General features: G+C 39.7%; 2 protein-coding genes across 2 annotated transcripts; both read right to left on the bottom strand.

Annotated features, from left to right (window-relative positions):
- Positions 1-8,093: 8,093 nt before the first annotated feature.
- Positions 8,094-10,689, bottom strand: LOC112196690 (tuliposide A-converting enzyme 2, chloroplastic). Its single transcript, XM_024337109.2, has one exon. The coding sequence runs from the start codon at positions 10,283-10,285 to the stop codon at positions 8,333-8,335; it is 1,953 nt and encodes a 650-aa protein (XP_024192877.1). The 5' UTR covers positions 10,286-10,689; the 3' UTR covers positions 8,094-8,332.
- A 656-nt stretch (positions 10,690-11,345) lies between these two features.
- On the bottom strand, positions 11,346-18,171 carry LOC112196689 (ARM REPEAT PROTEIN INTERACTING WITH ABF2). Its single transcript, XM_024337107.2, has 19 exons — positions 17,846-18,171; positions 17,556-17,716; positions 16,637-16,809; positions 16,436-16,556; positions 16,256-16,330; positions 16,044-16,138; positions 15,856-15,931; positions 15,438-15,545; positions 15,066-15,194; positions 14,882-14,950; positions 14,633-14,692; positions 14,380-14,503; positions 14,138-14,277; positions 12,949-13,012; positions 12,750-12,829; positions 12,569-12,633; positions 12,371-12,488; positions 12,157-12,281; positions 11,346-11,756 (listed from the first exon to the last, which is right to left on the bottom strand). Exons 1-19 carry the CDS (start codon positions 18,087-18,089, stop codon positions 11,663-11,665), a joined length of 2,121 nt encoding a protein of 706 aa, XP_024192875.1. The 5' UTR covers positions 18,090-18,171; the 3' UTR covers positions 11,346-11,662.
- Between the last annotated feature and the right edge of the window lie 705 nt (positions 18,172-18,876).

Genomic DNA, 18,876 nt, shown 5'->3' with positions numbered 1-18,876 from the left:
ACCTTGGTAGTGACTTATTACCAAACCTTGGTAGTGACTTATTACCAACAAAAAAAAACAAAAACAAAATTAAGTTCTAAAACACTAGTAACAACGGCCCACCAACAAGGGCCCAACAACCTAGACCCGACCCAACTGCAGCTCCATCTACCCTACTCCGATCGCCAGCCATCTCTCCTGCCTTCCATCTTCCCTGCAAACATTCTGTACCACCGCCGACCATCGAAGCCCTACTCAAACCCAACACTGCCACCATCTCCGCCACATAACCGCCTAAGTCGGATCGCCTCTGCCATCGCCCCATCATATCTCTCATGTGAGCGAGGAACACCATACCACCTCCACCCCAAATCAGATCCATACGATCCAAAATAGATCGGAACCAACTGACCGGAATTAAGCAGCATAACAGCCAACCTCGCCCCCAAAATCTCGTCACACTCAAGCGATCCCAAACCCTGTGCTAGCAGAAACACCCGCCCACTAGCAGGGAATGACCTCATATCCGCCGTCGACAGCAACTTCCTCCTCCCTCGACTCATCGACAAACCCCACAATCTCTCCAACTAGCACGAGATCGCGCTGATCTATGACCACACGAACTCAAAAAGAATCGACAGAGCCCATCCGACGACGGCGCCGTACGGGTGCACCGCTGGACAGAGAATGAGAGCTTTTCTTTTCCTAAACCCTAGCATAGCTTCTTTTTTTTACTTCTCTCTCTAAGTGACAGAGAGAGGGCAAAATTATCTCAAAAATAAACAAAAAATAATTTAAAAAAAAATACTTAATTGTGTATTAGGGCAAAAGATATGTAATTTGTTGGGCAAGTGAGCAATCTCATAAGATGTTTGGGTAAGTGGGGTTAGTGTGGTTCAAATTTGAATAAACGGACATTTTCCTTTTTCTCAAATAAGTTGAACTACCTCTCTTTCTATCCATTCCGTGACAAAAACTACTCTCAAAATTTTTCACCCCACAAAAACGTAAATTCAAGCGCAGTAGATACAAAAATTCAGTGATAGAAAAGAGAAGCATCGATCCAATAGATCGTCCATAGAAGCAATAATTTGAACATGAAAAATAATGCCCAAATCACAAAAATCAAGAATACATCAATGATGAGAAGTTGCATATGGGAGATGTTCTTCTCTCTTATTTTTAAGTGCATACAAGATTGAGAACATATCAAACCCTAAACTTAGAGAGAAAAGGAATGAAGGAAAATTGAAAAATGAAAGAAGTGAATCTTAAATTAAAATGATCCGAGTCTCTTAAGAATGACTCGATATCATAGTAGTCCCAGCCTATATATATCTACTTCTAAAATTCGAGAATAATTGGCCGCAGTTTTCATATAAACGGTTTTCATTGACCACAGTTTTTATAAAGAGTATTTCTAATCATACCCTTCAGAATTAACATTTAGACCTCCATACTTTTTTATAAAAAAAATTAATCCTTTTTTTACCCCTAAACCAAAAAAAAAAAAAATCCTCAAGATTAATCATCACCTAGCTCGACGAATTAGCCATGCCAATCTTTAATTCTCCAATCCTTTCGAAGTCGGCATCACCATCGGCTTCATGACCTCCCTCTCTATCTCTCGGCAACGTCGTATCAGGTTTTGTTGTTCAAAGTGGTATTTTACAAAAGATCGGTTGAGATATCCCTGACAAAGCTTGAATCGGGACATGCATCCCTAATGGCTAATGCCTTGAGGCAAATCTATTTCCCGAACTCCCAATCTTGTTTCAACGTCTAACACCGCACGACCATAATATCCATTGTCAACTTCGAATGCCCACAATCACTCCTGTCCACGGGGACAACTGTCATGCCACGTATATAAGGTGGAAGATTCCCAATATTGAGGTCTGTACATAACATCACCTATGTAATTGGGGTCCTCATATTTGACAATGCCCTCTACATCTGAGCTTGTATATGTATCTGAAACCCGCCATATTATTGTGAGTTAACGTGGAAGTGTGGAGGAGGGGGAGCGAAAGACAGTAAGGTGAAAATGTGGTGAGATAAAATGAGAAATAAAATTAAGGATATTTGAAAATTTGTGTGCAAAAATTAAGAGAGAAGGTCTAGATGTTAATATTAAAGGTATAAATAGAACTAGTTTTTTATAAAGGGTCGTGGTTTTCATAAAGTACTTGATATATCAATTCCAGATGGAGTAGTTGCTGTCCTGACACCTAATACACCAGATGTTCTATCTCATTTCTCTATAAGAGCAAGAAATAGCAAGGTATAGCAAGGTAAAACCTCGTTTAGTAAAACACCTTAGAGAGAGCCTCCCTCTCGACCCTAGATGAAGCCTAGCCAAATCCCAGATCCCTGAATCGGTGTCTGCTTTGATCCCGATTTCCACTACTCCTCTTTATCAATTTCTCCATGCAACACTTTAAAATCCTTGCATGGAACTGTTGTGGTCTCAATAATATTGAAACTCAGGATGCCCTAGTCAATATTGTGAGACAGAAAAACCCTAGTATTGTCTTCCTATCTAAAACCCTAGCCACACCTGACTTGCTAAATGAGGTTCGCAGGCGCATAGGGTTTGATGATGTTCTCTGCTCACCTCGCGAAAATGATTGATTTTGGTGCGGCTCCGGAACTACTCTGCCAATCATATTGATGCAGAAGTCGGAGCTATAGGTTCAAAAGGTGTATTTCGCTTCACGGGAATATATGGAGTAGCCACTGCAGCAAATCGGATTGTTACTTGGAATTTGCTACAAACCCTAGCTGCTCAAATCCTTCTCTCCTGGTTAGTTGCTGGAGACTTTAATGAAATCCTTTATCTGGCAGATAAATTATGTGGCCCGGCTCGGTGTGTTACTCAAATGAATAGATTTCGACAAGCCCAGGTAGATTGTGAGTTGACGGACATGGGTTTTATTGGTTCTCGGTATACCTGATCGAATCATTTTACAAAAGAAAGGCTTGACTGAGCCTATCAGAACTTCCAGTGGAGAGAGATGTATCCCTTTTCTCGGGTTGTCACCCTACCTCTAAGCAGATCGGATCATTGTCCTTCTCTTATTGAGGTTAATCTAGAGAGACCTATACTACACCGCATCCCTGGACGCTTTCGATTTGAAGAAATGTGGCTGCACCATTCCAATTGCACCAGTGTTGTTCAACGAGGTTGGATGTTGCCAACGACCGGTGATTCTATGGCACAGGTAGGTCGAAAGATAAAGCATACTGGTAATTTATTCCTTAGTTGGCATGTAGGGGTGTTCCAGCAAAGGCAGGTCGAGATGAAACTCATTCAAGGTAAACTGGATGATTTAATGAAGAAGAATTATGAGGCTTCCCACTTTGATGAGCAAAGGGCACTTCAGTTTAGATTGAATGAACTGCTTTCCATCAATTAGACATATTGGCGGCAACGTTCAAAGATTCAATGGCTTAAAGAGGGTGACCGTAATACCACTTTCTTTCAGCGGAGAGCATCGAATAGAAGGTGTCGAAACCGAGTCAAGGGATTGGTAAAAGAGGACGGACAGTGGACTTCTGAACTGGATGAAGTGGCTAATGTTTTAGTTAGGTATTATGAGTCCATATTTCGTTCTGAGCATTCTGACCCAATGGCTACTGCGATGATTCTTGATTGTCTGCAACCTCGGGTTACTGAGGACATAATTCCGAGCTCCTAGCCCCATATTCAAACGAAGAGATCAAAAAAGCTTTATTCCAGATGCATCCCTCAAAATCCCCAGGACCAGATGGTATGTCTCCCTGTTTCTTTCAGAAATTTTGGGGGGTGGTGGAGTTTGATGTGTGTAGGGCAGTTAGAGAAGTACTTCACACAGGACAGATCTCATAGGAGTCAAACTTCACCCGTCTTACTCTAATCCCGAAGATTAAAGAGCCACAACTAGCCTCCTATCTACAACCGATAGCCCTATGCAATGTGGTTTACAAAATTGCTTCTAAGGTTTTGGCTAACAGATTGAATAGGATACTTCCCCACGTTATTTCTCCATTGCAAAGTGCCTTTGTCCCTGGACGACTCATCTCTGATAATACTTTAGTGGCTACAGAAGTAGCTCATTTTATGAAGAAACTTAGAAGACAGGCTGATGGTTTCTTTTCCTTGAAACTTGACATCTCCAAAGCTTACGACAGACTTGAGTGGCAGTATTTGGAGGCTATTTTAGTGAAACTTGGATCCTGCAGAACATGGGTGGATGTAGTACTGGCTACTGTTAAATCTGTAAGCTACTCTATCTTAATCAATGGTACACCTACTAGATTCATTTCGCCTACAAGGGGCATCAGACAAGGGGATCCACTATCCCCCTACTTATTTATCCTCTGTGCAGAGGGTCTCTCTACTTTGATTACATCCTCTGTCCAGAATGGGAGTATCAAAGGCCTAGCTATGTCACCTTCTGCTCCTATTATTCACCATTTGTTGTTTGCAGATGATTGTTTTTTGTTTGGGGAAGCTTCTGCTAGAGAATATCAGGCTTATAAAAATATTCCCTCTATCTATGCTCGGGCTTCAGGTCAAAAGATTAATCTACAAAAATCTAGTGTTGTGTTCAATGGCAATGTGGAGCTGCATTTAAGGAATCAATTAGCTGCAATTATTGGTGTCGAATGTGTTAAGGAGCATGGCTTGTATTTGGGATTACCTATACATGTTGGTCATAACAAAACAGCTAATTTTGCGTACTTGAAGGAGAGACTCACTAAAAAATTGGTAAGTTGGAGGTCAAAGGTTTTGAGTGCAGGAGGTAAAGAACTGCTTATTAAAGTTGTTGCTCAAACTTTACCCAATTATGTTATGAATTGCTATTTGCTACCCAAGTCTCTTTGTGACGATCTTCAACAGCTTTGTTCCCAATTTTTTTGGGAAAGTACAGATGAAAAAAGAAAGATTCATTGGAGGTCTTGGGAGAGAATGTGTCTCCCAAAGGAGCAAGGTGGTATGGCGTTTAAACATTTGCATGCTCATAATTTAGCCATGTTATCGAAACAAGGGTGGAGAATTCTGTCAAACCCCAATTCACTAGTGGCTCAGGTCTTTAAAGCTATCTACTATCCTAATGGTTCTTTCCTCACTGCTGATATGGGAGATAGACCATCTTACTCTTGGCGAAGTATCATGGAGGCTCGACCAATAATCAAAGCTGGCCTTCTGTGGAGAATTGGGAATGGTACATCTATGAAAATTTGGGAGGATGAGTGGATTCCAAATGTTGCTTCTCATTCCTTAGTTAAACCGGCTGACACTATTTTTTAGACAGTCTCGGATTTGATTGATACAAGTACATGGACGTGGGATAGTATCGTTGTTCATGCATGTTTTGATGAGGATGTAGCTATGAATGTTCTTTCTATTCCATTAAGCAGAAGGTTTTGATTGGATAGGGTTGCTTGGAAGCTTGATAAGAAAGGTTTTTTCTCAGTTAAATGTGCATATATTGTGGCTCGAGATTTCTCCATTGGCAACCTTTTTGCTTTGACTTCTATGGGGGACCCTTATGCTCCATTATGGAAGGCCTTGTGGAAGGCAAAAGTCCCTAACAAGGTGGCTATATTTGGATGGAGAGCAGCTCATAACCTCCTTCCAACTAGAACAGCTTCGACTGCTAAAGGCTACATGGGTGAGTTGCATTGTGTGGTCTGTTCTCAATTTGAGGAAACACTTGAACATTTGTTTTGTGATTACACTATTGCTCGTGAGATATTGAGTGCTCCTCCTTTCTCTATTCCTACATCTGCTATGCCGTGGAAAGAATGGCTCTTGGACAGGGCTAGTTCTCTGTCCTCTACTCTTTTTGATAAGCTATTAATTCTTCTATTGAGCATTTGGAGAAATAGAAATGATGTATTGTGGAGGAACCATTTCCAAACTAGTTCAGGCCTGGTGGCTTCCTCATTGGCTTGGTATGAGGAATATTTGCAGGCAAACATTTCTTCTGGTAGTTCTCATCCTAGACAAAAGATTGGCAAGAAATGGTTACCGACTGAGAGTGATATTTTGAAAATGAACGTGGATGGAGTTTTTCTGCCTACCATTTAATATGGAGGTACAAGTGGTGTACTTCAAAATGCTCATAGGCAATTCCTCGCTGCCTTCTCTCATAGGGTGAATTTTGTATGTTCTCCTCTACATTCTGAGCTACTAGCCTTAAAGAATGGCTTAGAGATGCTACAAGCTATGCAAATAACTAAAGCAGTTGTTGAAAGTGATTGCCAAGTAGCAGTACAGGCTGTTAGTAACGAGCTCAGTGATCTCTCCCCTTTCAGTGCTTTAATTGCAGAAGTTAAAGGCTTGCTGAGTGATAGTGAAGATGTATGTATTCGGTTTGCTACTAGGCAGGCAAATATAGTAGCCCACAGGCTTGCCAGCTTTAGTTTTGATTCTAATGTTCATCATGAATGGTTTGTAAATGCTCCAAACTTAATATTGGATGCCCTCATGTACGATTAAGAATGAGCAAACAAGGGATTCCCCCACCCCCGCCTCAAGTTTCCCCCGCGCCCCCGTTCTCCATCTGGGGATATTTTCAAATGGGGGATTCCCCGCCCCCGCCCCCGCATTTGTCATTTTCTCTATATGAACTTTTTTGGTTTTCTATTTTTTGTTTTCTATATTTTTAAATTTTTTTTCCTTTCTTTTTTGACAAAAAAAAATTTACAAATCACAATTATACGACAATCCAACGGTAGGATCCTCACAGATCACCTAGAGGATCATCTTTACCGATTTATACGATGATCCAACGGTCGGATCCTCACTGATCGCCCTTAGGTTCATCCTCTCAAAATTATACGAAGATCCAACGGTCAGATCCTCACAGATCACCTAGAGGATCATCTTTACCGATTTATACCATGATCCAACAGTGAGATCCTCACGGATCGCCCTTAGGTTCATCCTCTCAAAATTATGTGAACATCCAACGGTTGGATCGTCCTGGATCGTCCTGGATCGCCCTTAGAATCATTCTCACAAAATTATATGATGATCTAACGGTCGGATCCTCACGGATCACCTTTTAAATCATCTTTTCACAATTATACGAGGATCCAACAGTCGGATCCGTGGGTCGGATCCTCACGGATCGCCTTTAGAATCATCCTCTCAAAATTATGTGAAGATCCAACAGTTGGATCGTCCCAGATCGCCTTTAGAATCATCCTCACAAAATTATACGACGATCCAACGGTCGAATCCTCACGGATCTTCTTTTGAATCGTCTTTTCACAATTATATGAAGTTCCAACTGTCGGATCCTCATGAGGAATAAGAAAAATTATAAAAATGCTCAGGTTGAAAAAAAAAATAATGGGGAACCCCGCCCCCGCTTGACCAATGCGGGGAAAACCCGCGGTTACCCCGCCCCCGACCCCCGTTTGCTCATTCCTATGTACGATCTTAATCGTACTTAGTAATAAAACTTTCTTTCTTTTAAAAAAAAAAAAGGACTTGATATATCAAAATGGTACAAATAGGTTTGATTTGAAAGACAATCTCAAAGGCTTTTCTTTCTTTTTTAAGAGAAACGAGAACACTTTATTATCCAGATTTACAATATTACAACAGAACCTACCACGGTTGTGGCCCCAAAAAAAAATCTTCTCACACATAATATTGTGGGGAGTATATTCCATGCACTGACGTACTTGCAATATAAATTGATGTAATTTTTTTGATATTAAAATATATAAAGAAGTGAATTAGATGAGTGGCTGTTATTTTTTTAGAGATTAAAATAACCGACAGTGCAAATCCTTAGTACACTGTCGGTGCATACAATTCTTTCCTAATATTGTGCTGGCACAACTGTCCCCCATATTAAAGGAAATTGAAAACGCAGCTATAGTAAGTCAGCTTATATTCTCATGACGAATGGTTGATCACCTAACCAACTTTGCGTTCTATATGTCAATAACTGTACTCTATTCATCCAATATTTCAATCCAAACGTTTCACAATTTTTTAATTTTTTTTCATGAGATTTAACTCTGCTATCAAATCCAAGTTATCTTCTTTGAAATCACTCAACAGTTGTCAATTTATATTACGGATTAACAATGATTGACTTCCACGGTTCCACCACCAAAGGAATTTGATTATTCTCTGAAATAATGCAATCTAGTTGTGGTAGGTTGGTGTTGGCACCATGCACATATATCAGGCACTGTCCACTCCCCATTTTACGAACAATTCAATATTACACCACAGTAGGACATTACAACCACAAAGGCTAGGGGTTTAGGGATAAACCCTGCAAGAAAGGGAAGCACACTGCAAAGCATAAAACTCATTTGGAATTAGAGAGAATAGCTTCTACTTGAGGAGAAACTCGGCCACTTTTTTGGTCAAAGCCTGAGCCTTCGGAGTCTCAAATTTCAGAATATGAAATGCATGTTCCTCTCCTTCCACTTCGACCAACTCTGCTTCACCTTTCCAACCACTTTTCTTCACTGCCTCATAGTAATGAACACCTCTATATCTCAGCGTATCGTTCTCAGAAACACTAACAAACAACCTTGAACACCCAAGTCCAGCCAAGCTTGGTGCTTCTGGACCAAAAGGATTCATCATTGGATTATCAATCCCACCAGGTACCGAGGGGTACGCGAAGTTCCAAACGAAACACCCTAAATCCTTCTCAGGCTCTTTGCAAGGGTCTAATTCATCGATTGGCTTGGAACCCCAAAAATAAGGGTGTGTAAGAGAAGTTCCCAGTATTTTAAGACCACCAGGCAAACCCTCTTTCCCAACTCTCATGGCCACATTATGAGCAATGTTGGCACCTGCACTATCGCCGCCAAGAAAAAACCTGTCCGGATTACCATGATTTGTCAACCAGGGCTCTTCACTGATACCATTATCAATGAAGTGTGAGGCAACCCATTGGAGGGCAGCCCAACAATCTTCATAGCCTGCAGGAAGAGGGTGCTCAGGAGCCATCCTGTATTCAACTGATACAGCAACAACTTTGCCTTGGGATACCAAGCTGTCAAGATACCTGTGGTGATCGAATGAGAAGGCGGATTCGATCATAAAAGCCCCTCCATGGTAGTAGACCAAGATGGGGAGTTTCTGGTGGGTTTGACCAGCATCAAGTTTTGGGAGGAAGACTCTGGCCGAGATCAACGGATTTTTTGAAATCGTGATATCTTTTGATGACACTCCTGATACTGGATCATTAAGCATTGGGGGTACATATGGAGTGCCCATGAGTCGTTCAACTGAGCCATCCTTGTAGACTCGGACAAATGGGATCAGCTCTTTGTCTAGCTCCTTCTCTACCTTCTTGTCTTCTACCTTGAGAAAATCAACCAACTTTTTTGTCAAATCCTTGGCTTTCTGAGTCTCAAATTTCAAAATATGAAATGCATGAGCCTCTCCTTCCACGTCCACCAGCTCTGCCTCTCCTTCCCACCCACTTTTCTTCACAGCATCGTAGTACCGAATGCCTCTAAACTTCAGGCCATCATGTTCCGAGACGCTCACAAACAACCTAGAACACCCAAGTCCTGCTAAGCTTGGTGCTTCAGGAGCAAGAGGATTGATCAATGGATTATCAAGTCCACCAGGTGCTGAGGGGTACGCAAAGTTCCAAAGCATAGCTGCCAAATCCTTCTCAGGTTCTTTACAAGGGTCTTCCGCAATAGGCTTGGAACCCCAGAAGTAGGGGTGTGTAAGAGAGGTTCCCAATATCATCAAACCACCAGGCAAGCCCTCTTTGCCAACTCTCATTGCCAGATTATGAGCAATGTTAGCTCCTGCACTATCACCACCAAGGAAAAAACGTTCCGGGTTGCCGTGATTCGTCAACCAAGGCTGCTCACTGATACCATTTTCAATGAAGTGTGAAGCAACCCATTGCAGGGCAGCCCAACAATCTTCATAGCCGGCAGGAAGAGGGTGCTCAGGAGCCATCCTGTACTCCACAGAAACAGCAACAACTTGAGCTTGGGACACCAAGCCGTCGAGAAACCGGTGGTGATCAAAAGAGAAGGCGGACTCGATGCAGAAACCTCCACCATGGCAGTAAACCAAGACGGGGAGCTTCTTGGGTGGCTTCTCATCGTCGAGTTTAGGGAGGAAGATTCTGGCTGAGATCAAAGGGTTTTTCGAAATGGTGACATCTTTGGATGAGACTCCAGATTCTGGATCATCAAGCAATGGTGCTTTATAAGGAGAACCCAGTAGTCTTTCGACTGAGCCGTCCTTGAAAACACGGACAAATGGGATGACCTCTCTGTCTATCTCCTTGGCAAGGGAACCCATAGTCTCAGCGTTTATGGAACTTCTGAAGGTGATGACTTTGCTTTATATAGTTAGTACAGAATCCTAACCCTCGAATCCTTTCCTATCCACCCTTCTTCAGGTACTTACCATTTATCCCCATATTTGTCCATCTTGAAAGTTTGTTCCCCAGATGTCACCTACCATTTGCAGAGGGAGATTGAAAAGGACTACATTAGCACTACCTTTGAACCCCCGCTGACACCAAGATAGACCGAAGGGCAGTTTAATTCGATCGGTGAAGGACTGAAAGTTTGTTATACACTCAATCGAGAAAAGGACACTCGTACTGACGCAACCGACTCCAATTTTGTCCTCTTACGGAAAATGCTTTCCTTATTTTAAATGTGGCAGGTGCATTCTTAATTTTCCATAAATCTGACGTTGGTTGTTTGGGAAAGGGGAAAAGATTGTATATACTGTAATTGCGGGAGCACAAAGAAAGCAGCAATACCCTACTATAGTATATTATTCACAAAACCCTTCTATAGTAATATCCTTTCCTCTTAAAAACAAAAATTACAAGATTCGTTTGGATTTTTTTTGTATGGATCTGTTTTGGATGAAATTAAACCATTGGTACCACTTTGGAGCTATTTCATGGAGAATATTTCCTAAAGATTGCGACCTAGATTCGGCAGAAAAGAAGTGGACCACCATGGCTGGAAGAAATGTATTAAGCTGGGGGGAGACTTATGCGGGCGGCCGATAATCTTTTTCACTCATGACAATTTTTGGCGAGGTTACTTTAGCCCCTATGTTGTAATTGACAAAGCATTTTAATGAAAGTTTCTCATTTGATCAAAAAGAAAAAGTTCAAAAAAAAAAAATTGTATAGCACGCTACAAATCTACTACTATCAGTCCACATGCCTGGCTTTCTATTTGCAACTTTGCATAGGAAACTTGTAGCATATATTAACAGGGAACTAGGCCTGTGAACAAATAATTGAGTGCTTTGGACAGACATTCTACAACATTTTTTGGATTCAAACTGGAGAAACCCAGCAGCGCTTGATAAGTCGCTTTAAACAACTTCATAATTGTATATCTTAATGAATAGTATCTCACTAAACTGCAAAAACTGGGAATACAAAGAGGAATGTTCGGGAAGATCATATTCCAAGCAATGTCGGAATTGTATTAGACATGAAACATTGTGTTTACAACCAACAAGACTCGGGAATCAGAATGGATTATAAGACAAACTACAGTCAAAGAATTAGACACCTCTTTTTGAAATTAAAATGTAAAAAGAAAAGAAAGTCGAAACTTCCACCGGCTCAACAACAAGAACATCTATTACGGGTTTCTGTACATCATACTTGGGTGTTAGAGCTGAAGAATAAAAGACAGCAATCTACAGCCGCAAGTTATGTGGGTTAGGCTTAGTGAGTGCTTTAGTAAAGTAAGATCTGATCTCATCCAATATATTCTTGATCAGTTCACAGTGCCTGCAATGTTCCAGCTTAAAGAATTCAGCAGATGAAAATAGAAACCGAGACTGAATCTAGAACTCAGTGACAGTTCACATAAGAGCTTTAACTGATACCCTGAGAACAAACGAAAAGGGAAAGCCTAGCAATGATCCAAGTTTATTCGTCAGTCTGATTAGATAACTTCAAACGACGAAGAGAATAAAAAGTAACTAATTGTTTATTAGGATTTAAAGATCACAAACACCAGCAGGTCATCTTTCTTCATTTTTTCTTTTCCTTCTTTGGTTAAAATAGTCCTGGACATTATAAACACCCCTACATTTTTTTGCTTAAAGAAAACAAAAAATCTAGTGCAATCTGCCCGAGACATGTATCTTACATAAAGGAAAACGGGGGAGAGAGAGACAGCACATACCCTGGTCTAGCACTCAATTTTTCAAACTGCTCCAAGATAAACAAAATACATGTTTGCCTTAATGACATTGCATGGAAGGCTTCTGAAAGTTCATACATGTTTGAAACATTCTCCAAAGATATGTCCTACATCAACAAATAGAAAAGTAATCAAGCAGCCATCATTTTATATCCAAGCATGGAGAGAGACGGATAAAGACAGAGAGAGAGCTTACCTGTGCTATTGAATACTCACAAAGCCGCTTGAGTCCCTCCAAAAGATACTGATCTGCAGCTCTGAGGAGATCTTGAGCAATATCCAAAGTAATGTCTACTGATCCGGTGTATATAAATCTGTGCCAAGTCGAGAGTCTGAATTATAAAAGCTCACCGGGCAGCTTTTGTGATACAAGAAAACAAAAAATTTACTTCACCTCATCATCAACTCAAAAACCTCCCATCTAATATTTGGTATTTCGATGTCCCTTGCATCCTTCTCCTGTAATAGGTTAATTGTAAATTATAAACCATCCGCCATCAATATTTCTTTGTAGATAAAAGAAAAAAAATGATTCAGAATGAAATAAGTAGAAAGAACAACCCCCACAAACTCACCCGGTAACCACCATCAAACATTGCACGAAAAGCATCTGAAGAAGCAAGCAGGCAAATTCTGTGAGCATAGAACCGTCTACCTGCAAATGGTCAGTGAAGCAATCAAACTTATGCTAACAAATACAATCACACTAGTGGTTGAATGAACCTTCATAATATATAGCATACATAGAAAGAATTACATGAAAAAAGATTAGACCTTCAACTAAAAACGTAACATCGGACAGCGTAGGGTTGTTAACATACTGCTCCCCTAGATAAACCTGCAGGAAGTTGTATTTATCATCAAAGGAAATCCATGCTAAACATGAACACAAAGCTTAAGATGACGGCACCTTCAAAAACTGGCAAGCAATCACAGAATAGCCATTTAGAAATTGAACCCAAAAAAAAAGTACGATGTTTTGCAAAAATTCCTTAAGATTGCCTTAGGATGTGGATTTAAAATAGAGGGTTGGGATTGGATTGCTTATATTTTAATAATTCTGGTCATGGACTAAAAAGAGACACTCCATGGTTAAGTAAATTATTAATTAAGGAATTATTCGAAAACAATACTTTTCCAATTCATCCAATCTAAAACGGTCAAATTAACAGATGGATTCTATTGCATAGAAAACTAGTCCTGAAGCCACAGTAAACAGTTTACAATGAAATATAAGTCCATTTCCCTTATTTCAATTCTGCATAGAGAATACCAAAATAGACCATGTATAATATACCAAAACTTTTGCAGTTAAGATTACTGCATTAACAGCTTGCTTCACGGCACATCAACATTCTACGAGCATAGTGAAACTGAAATTAAGACAAAAACCTAAAACTAGTTTAATGGCATGAGTTCAGGCTCTTATTCAACAAAAAGAAGTAATGAATCAGAATAATACCACAGCATTTTAACTTTCAAAACTTTTGGGCCTTCAACAGATTTGGCAAATCAACTGACATTAGACTGCCAAAAGTTTCGGTATATTTACAACGGAATAGAAATATTGTTGAACAACTAAACAAGATAAGATACATACCCCACTACCCTTTTTATTTTAGAAGAAATACAATTAGACCCAATTCAACTTAGTTTTCAAAACAATGAGATCTTTTTAAATTACAATGGGATGTGTAGTTTCAGAAGTATGTATCAGTTCCCATCTCCCCTACATCCCCAGCAAATAGTGTATTTTTGCAACAATTGTATTTACACTATAACGAGCCATTGGTTGTAATCATCCTTTTGTTTTAAAGGATATATTCTGGTTCTAACAACTAGCAAGCTATAAAAACAAAAAACAAACAGCAAAATACGACTTTTAACTAATGACACTGTACGAATTCAAATATATAATGACAAAAGCATGAAAAAATCATCTAGTATTGAAAATAAGCACAACCTGTGGTGTTGGAGATGGAGGAGCTGCATCCACAGGAGAAAGAGTCATGGCTTTGTTGGCCAACTTGTACAGAGCCATAGCACCATCAAGCTGCTGTTTGGGGCTACTAGAACCAAGAAGCCCAAGAAGCAATTCCAAACCTGCTTAATGATATGGGACAAGTCAGCCACCTTGATAAATAATATTGAGGAACCAAGAAAAACCGACAAAATACAATTTGAAATACAGAGACAGTGACATGCCATTGTTATCGATGAAAATGGTTCTGAGATCCTCTGGGGAGCAAAGATGAGCAAAAGCCAAAGCAACACGTCTTTGGACATTTCTCTCTGCTACACGCATCAAGTATAACAAATGCGACAAAACCTACATTAGGAAAATCCAGAAATTTCAATCCCATAGGTTTTTAACATAAAATTCACACAAAATTAGTGCCACAAAATGTACCAACACCTACAAAACAGAAAACTTAGTAATAAGCATGACAATACTCACTCGTGCATGAATCTTCTCCTCTAATCTTTTCAATGTTTTGGTCACACAATCCTTTGTAGCCTGAAAAGACATTTGTAAATTGTTGTCCATTACAAGTTGTGTTACAGCAAAGAAGGACAAAAGGGGGAGATAATTTTAAGAACATCTATTATAGTTAACAAAATAACAAAATTTACATTTTGTCTTGTTAACAAAATTTACATTTTGTGAAAATAACAAAGAACTATGGAGAGAGAAAGAGAGATATACTTGGAAAATAAATTCTCCATCCTGCAACTTCTGAACACCACCAACCCTAATAAAATCGGACACATTATCCTAGAGAAGAAAATGAATGGACAAAGTAACATCACATTAAAATGGTATTCAATGTCAACTTGTTGACTAAATATACAAAATTCCACGAGTTCATGAGAATCATTAATTATATTACCTCATTATCTGCAAGGCCATAAAGGGTAAATGCAGCATTGTGTTGCAGAGACCCATTTTTTGAATCCAGAAGTTTCAACAATGGCAATAAACCACCATTATGAGCAATACCAGCTTGGTTGTGTGAGTCCTGAATGTATAATTCGAAGCAAATGAAACAAACTCAGAAAAGCAGGATTTCAATAATAAATCATAATTGTTGCATTGGACTGCACACACTCAGGAACCTAAAGAACCAGAAAAGGCATAACTAATTAAAAGAATGTGAAAGGAGTCCGTCTATGTCATATTGATTCCCCAGACTAATTCTTCCAATATTACCAAGAACAGTTGTCTAAACAGAATATAGAACAGGTCAATAAGAAATAGTAACCTGTGCCAACCTCCCCAAAGCAAAAGCTGACATCTCCCTGAGTTGTACATCTGGGGATTGTAGCATCTCAATCAAAGGTCGGACAGCACCCCTCTGTACAATGTGAACCTACAAATGGCAATCACTGGCATATAAAGATAATGGATAAAATGGAAGGACTCAAAAGCAGATTTATGCATCATTACAGAAATTCAACAGGGGAAGGAAACTCCACCACAAGTAGTCAACATGCAAAATGAAAATGCTCTACCAAGTTACCAACAAAGGTAACAAAAATGGATGTTGATAGAACCATTTTTCAACTAGAATGAGAATGTCAGTGATGTTTTCTCTCCTAAAACTATGATGTGTAGCACAAAATAGGGATGAGTTGATGACTCAAGTCATGGAAGATATAGGGAGAGAAAAATTACACTACCTTGCAGTCTGAATCAGTTGCAGCAAATTGTCCAAGTAGCAAAGCTGCCTCTCTTTGGCTCTCAAAGCAGCAGGAACTGTAATACAATATATCAGACTTGAGAAACTTTTAAAAATTATATGCCATGATGGGAAAAAATTAACAAGAATTTAGCTTGATCAAGTGATGTGACACTATATGGGATGCACCTAAGCAATCCAATAACAGGTTGTAAAGCTCCCGCAAGAAGAACCTCTTTCTTTATGTTTGGAGAAGAGTGAACTAGATTTCCAATTACACCAACCTGCATTTATTTGAAAATCATGTTATTCTACAGCAACATAAAGAGAAAGAACATAAGTCTACAAAGTATTAAGCTTCATAGCTCATTATATCAACTATAGTCTCATAAAGATCCTACCGCTTCATAATGTATAGCAGCATCTTCAGATCGAAGCATTAAAATGAGGGTAGGAAGAGCATTGCATTCAACAATCTGCAAAGTCATAAATTTACGTGATTTGTTTAATTTCAATCCATCTCTGATAATAAATATACCAAATTTTAGAAAATATATAATTTCACAAGGAAGGTCCATTACCTGATTCTTATTCTCATCATTTTTAAATGCGAGGGTTCGTAGCGCTCCAGCAGCTGCTCTTTGCACCTTTGTATCGGCAAATTCAAGCAACTCAACTAGAGGTGGAATTCCACCTTCTATCCTGTATATGCAGTCCTCATGATCATTAGAATATTATGTTGTTGATGTATCAACAATTGGCTATTAGAAAGACAAGCAAACCTGACACGGGTTTTAATGCTGCTGTTTTCATGAGCGAGATTGGTGATGGCATCAGCAGCTCTACGAATGACGCTATACAAAGGTCGAGTTACATGACTATCCTTGTGCCTCTTCAACAAATCTACTAGATGAGACAATGCACCATTATCAACAATGAGTTGTTGATGCTCGGGCTGTTGACACATAAAGACAGCAAGAGAGAAAAAAGGAAAAAAAAAAAAGTTCAGCAATCACATGTAGAGTTGAGCGATGGTGAAATTATATCCTATCTAAGAGTTCCTGTGGCACAAATAGTGGTGCAACATCATACAAATACGATGTCTACAACCAAGAATCAATAGCATCCGCACAGAATAAATAGGTAATGAAGATATAAGACAAATACAGATAGACTTGCGAATAGACACGGCGTGGAAGAGATTGACACAGCTAGTTTGTATAACATATTGGCAAGTATTAAACCACCATGCGACCAAGAGAAGCTAGTCACACTAAACCTTACACATAACACCCTCAAAGAAACAACTGTTATTAAACATGCCTGATAGTAGCTGATTGATTCATAAGATACTCTTCGACTATGACTTTCTGACATAGTAAATGTAACTGGAGTTAATTAGTAGCCAAGTAATCACTCGATGATACTCGGTGATGATGTGGTTTTAGAAGGGGACTGTTCATCTCCGTGCTGTGCTCATAAAAGTTTCAATCTTTCCAAAAAGATTAGTATCCAACTAATTTGCATGCTCAATTACGCAAGCCACACGGCTGATAAAATTATTTTAAGATCAAAATCCTTGAAACTCTGCAAGTAATTTTACATACTCTATTATATATGCGGCAGCTATATATCTAAGAAAGCAAAAAAATTCAAGTTTTAACTGATTGAAAATTTGAAAATTATGAAAGGTAGAGTGACCTTAACGGCAAGAAGGCCTAGTGCAAAGGCACTGCCCTTCTCAACCTCGTGTTCGCAGTGCTTCGAAGAGCTCCGGTCGACCTCGCTGCACGGCGGCGCTTGCAGATGTTTCACCAAAGCCGGAACCGCACCGCCTTCAACGATGACGTTCACTACGTCCTCTGCCGCCGAACACACTCAAATTCGTTAAATTCAGAATCTCACAAAACTTACAGAACCGACGGAAAATGAGAAATCAGGACGAGATCGGAGGAATTTTTTTAATTTTTTTTTTTTTTTTTTGGACTGACCGTTCTTGGCGAGCTCGGCGAGGACGTGAGTGGCGCGCTTGGCAGCGTTTCGATCAGCTTCGCTCCAGGAAAAAGAAGAGTCGAGAACTTGAACCTGCTCGGCGACCTGAAGCAGTATGGCTTTTCTGGCGTCGCCGGACTGCTGCACCGTGATCTCTCGCTCCTCTCCGATTTCCTCTTCCAGTTTCCGCTTCTGCCCCTTCCTCTCCGATTGGCTCTGATCTTGGCGCCTCGGCAGCTCCATCAGCGAAACGCGAAAATGGAAGAGAAGCTGATCCAGAGATATGAATTTTTTGGATTTTGAATACAGGTCAGTGAGACACAGACAGAGAAAGAAAGTTTTGAGAGAGAAAAATCGGAGGGTATTTTCGGAATTTCCGAAGAAAAGAAGAAAGTAAAAGCTTTTTCTTTTCTTTTTCTTTTCCGGCTCAAAAAAAAAATTGTCGGGAGTAAAACCGGCCAACATGATTTCCGGCTCTCGTATTTATTTCTTGTTTCGATTTAAATTTAACTTTTTGTGTTAATTATCGAATAATTATTGATTAACGTGCGCTCCCGCTATAAAGTACAGAGCGGGACATGATTTAACTAACTTGCGCATGGATGTGAAGGTTAAGAGAGGGAAACAAGGAGAAAGAAAATGGTGGGGCCCAGGAGGCTGTGGGGCACGCAATAATCATACGATTGGCTTGGCTGGGACTGCATGCTAGAATCCGAAAAAATAAAAAGCCTTTTGTGGACTGCCACACTGTAGTATGGTCGTGCGTGCATGTAAATTAGGGACTTGGGGAATGGTTAAGGCAAACGGATCCCGGAAAATCATGAACAATTCTTAGGTTCAGCTCTATGGTGAACTAGTATATTCACTCTCATTGTTGATTAATATATTTTGACTTAATAAATTTATAATTCAACAGTTCACATCTTAAATTAGCATTTAAAGATCATTTCTGTAAAAAATCAATCGAATCGGAAATCGTTTAATTATCTAATTGAACCAAACAAATTTATGGTTCTAACAACACTTACTA

The sequence above is a fragment of the Rosa chinensis genome, chromosome 4 (genome assembly GCF_002994745.2).
Source record: "Rosa chinensis cultivar Old Blush chromosome 4, RchiOBHm-V2, whole genome shotgun sequence".
Classification (NCBI taxonomy): Eukaryota; Viridiplantae; Streptophyta; class Magnoliopsida; order Rosales; family Rosaceae; genus Rosa; species Rosa chinensis.
Note: the sequence above shows the minus strand (reverse complement) of the source record. Positions and strands in the feature narration are given on the sequence as shown.

Excerpts from the sequence above, each read along its gene's own strand:
- LOC112196689 (XM_024337107.2), bottom strand. The coding sequence starts at position 18,089 with ATGGAGCTGCCGAGGCGCCAAGATCAGAGCCAATCGGAGAGGAAGGGG. Across the intron at positions 14,504-14,632 it reads AGGAGAAGATTCATGCACGA|GTTTTGTCGCATTTGTTATA; the intron begins GTGAGTATTGTC and ends TTCCTAATGTAG. Across the intron at positions 14,278-14,379 it reads CATTTTCATCGATAACAATG|GTTTGGAATTGCTTCTTGGG; the intron begins GCATGTCACTGT and ends ATCATTAAGCAG.
- LOC112196690 (XM_024337109.2), bottom strand. The coding sequence starts at position 10,285 with ATGGGTTCCCTTGCCAAGGAGATAGACAGAGAGGTCATCCCATTTGTC.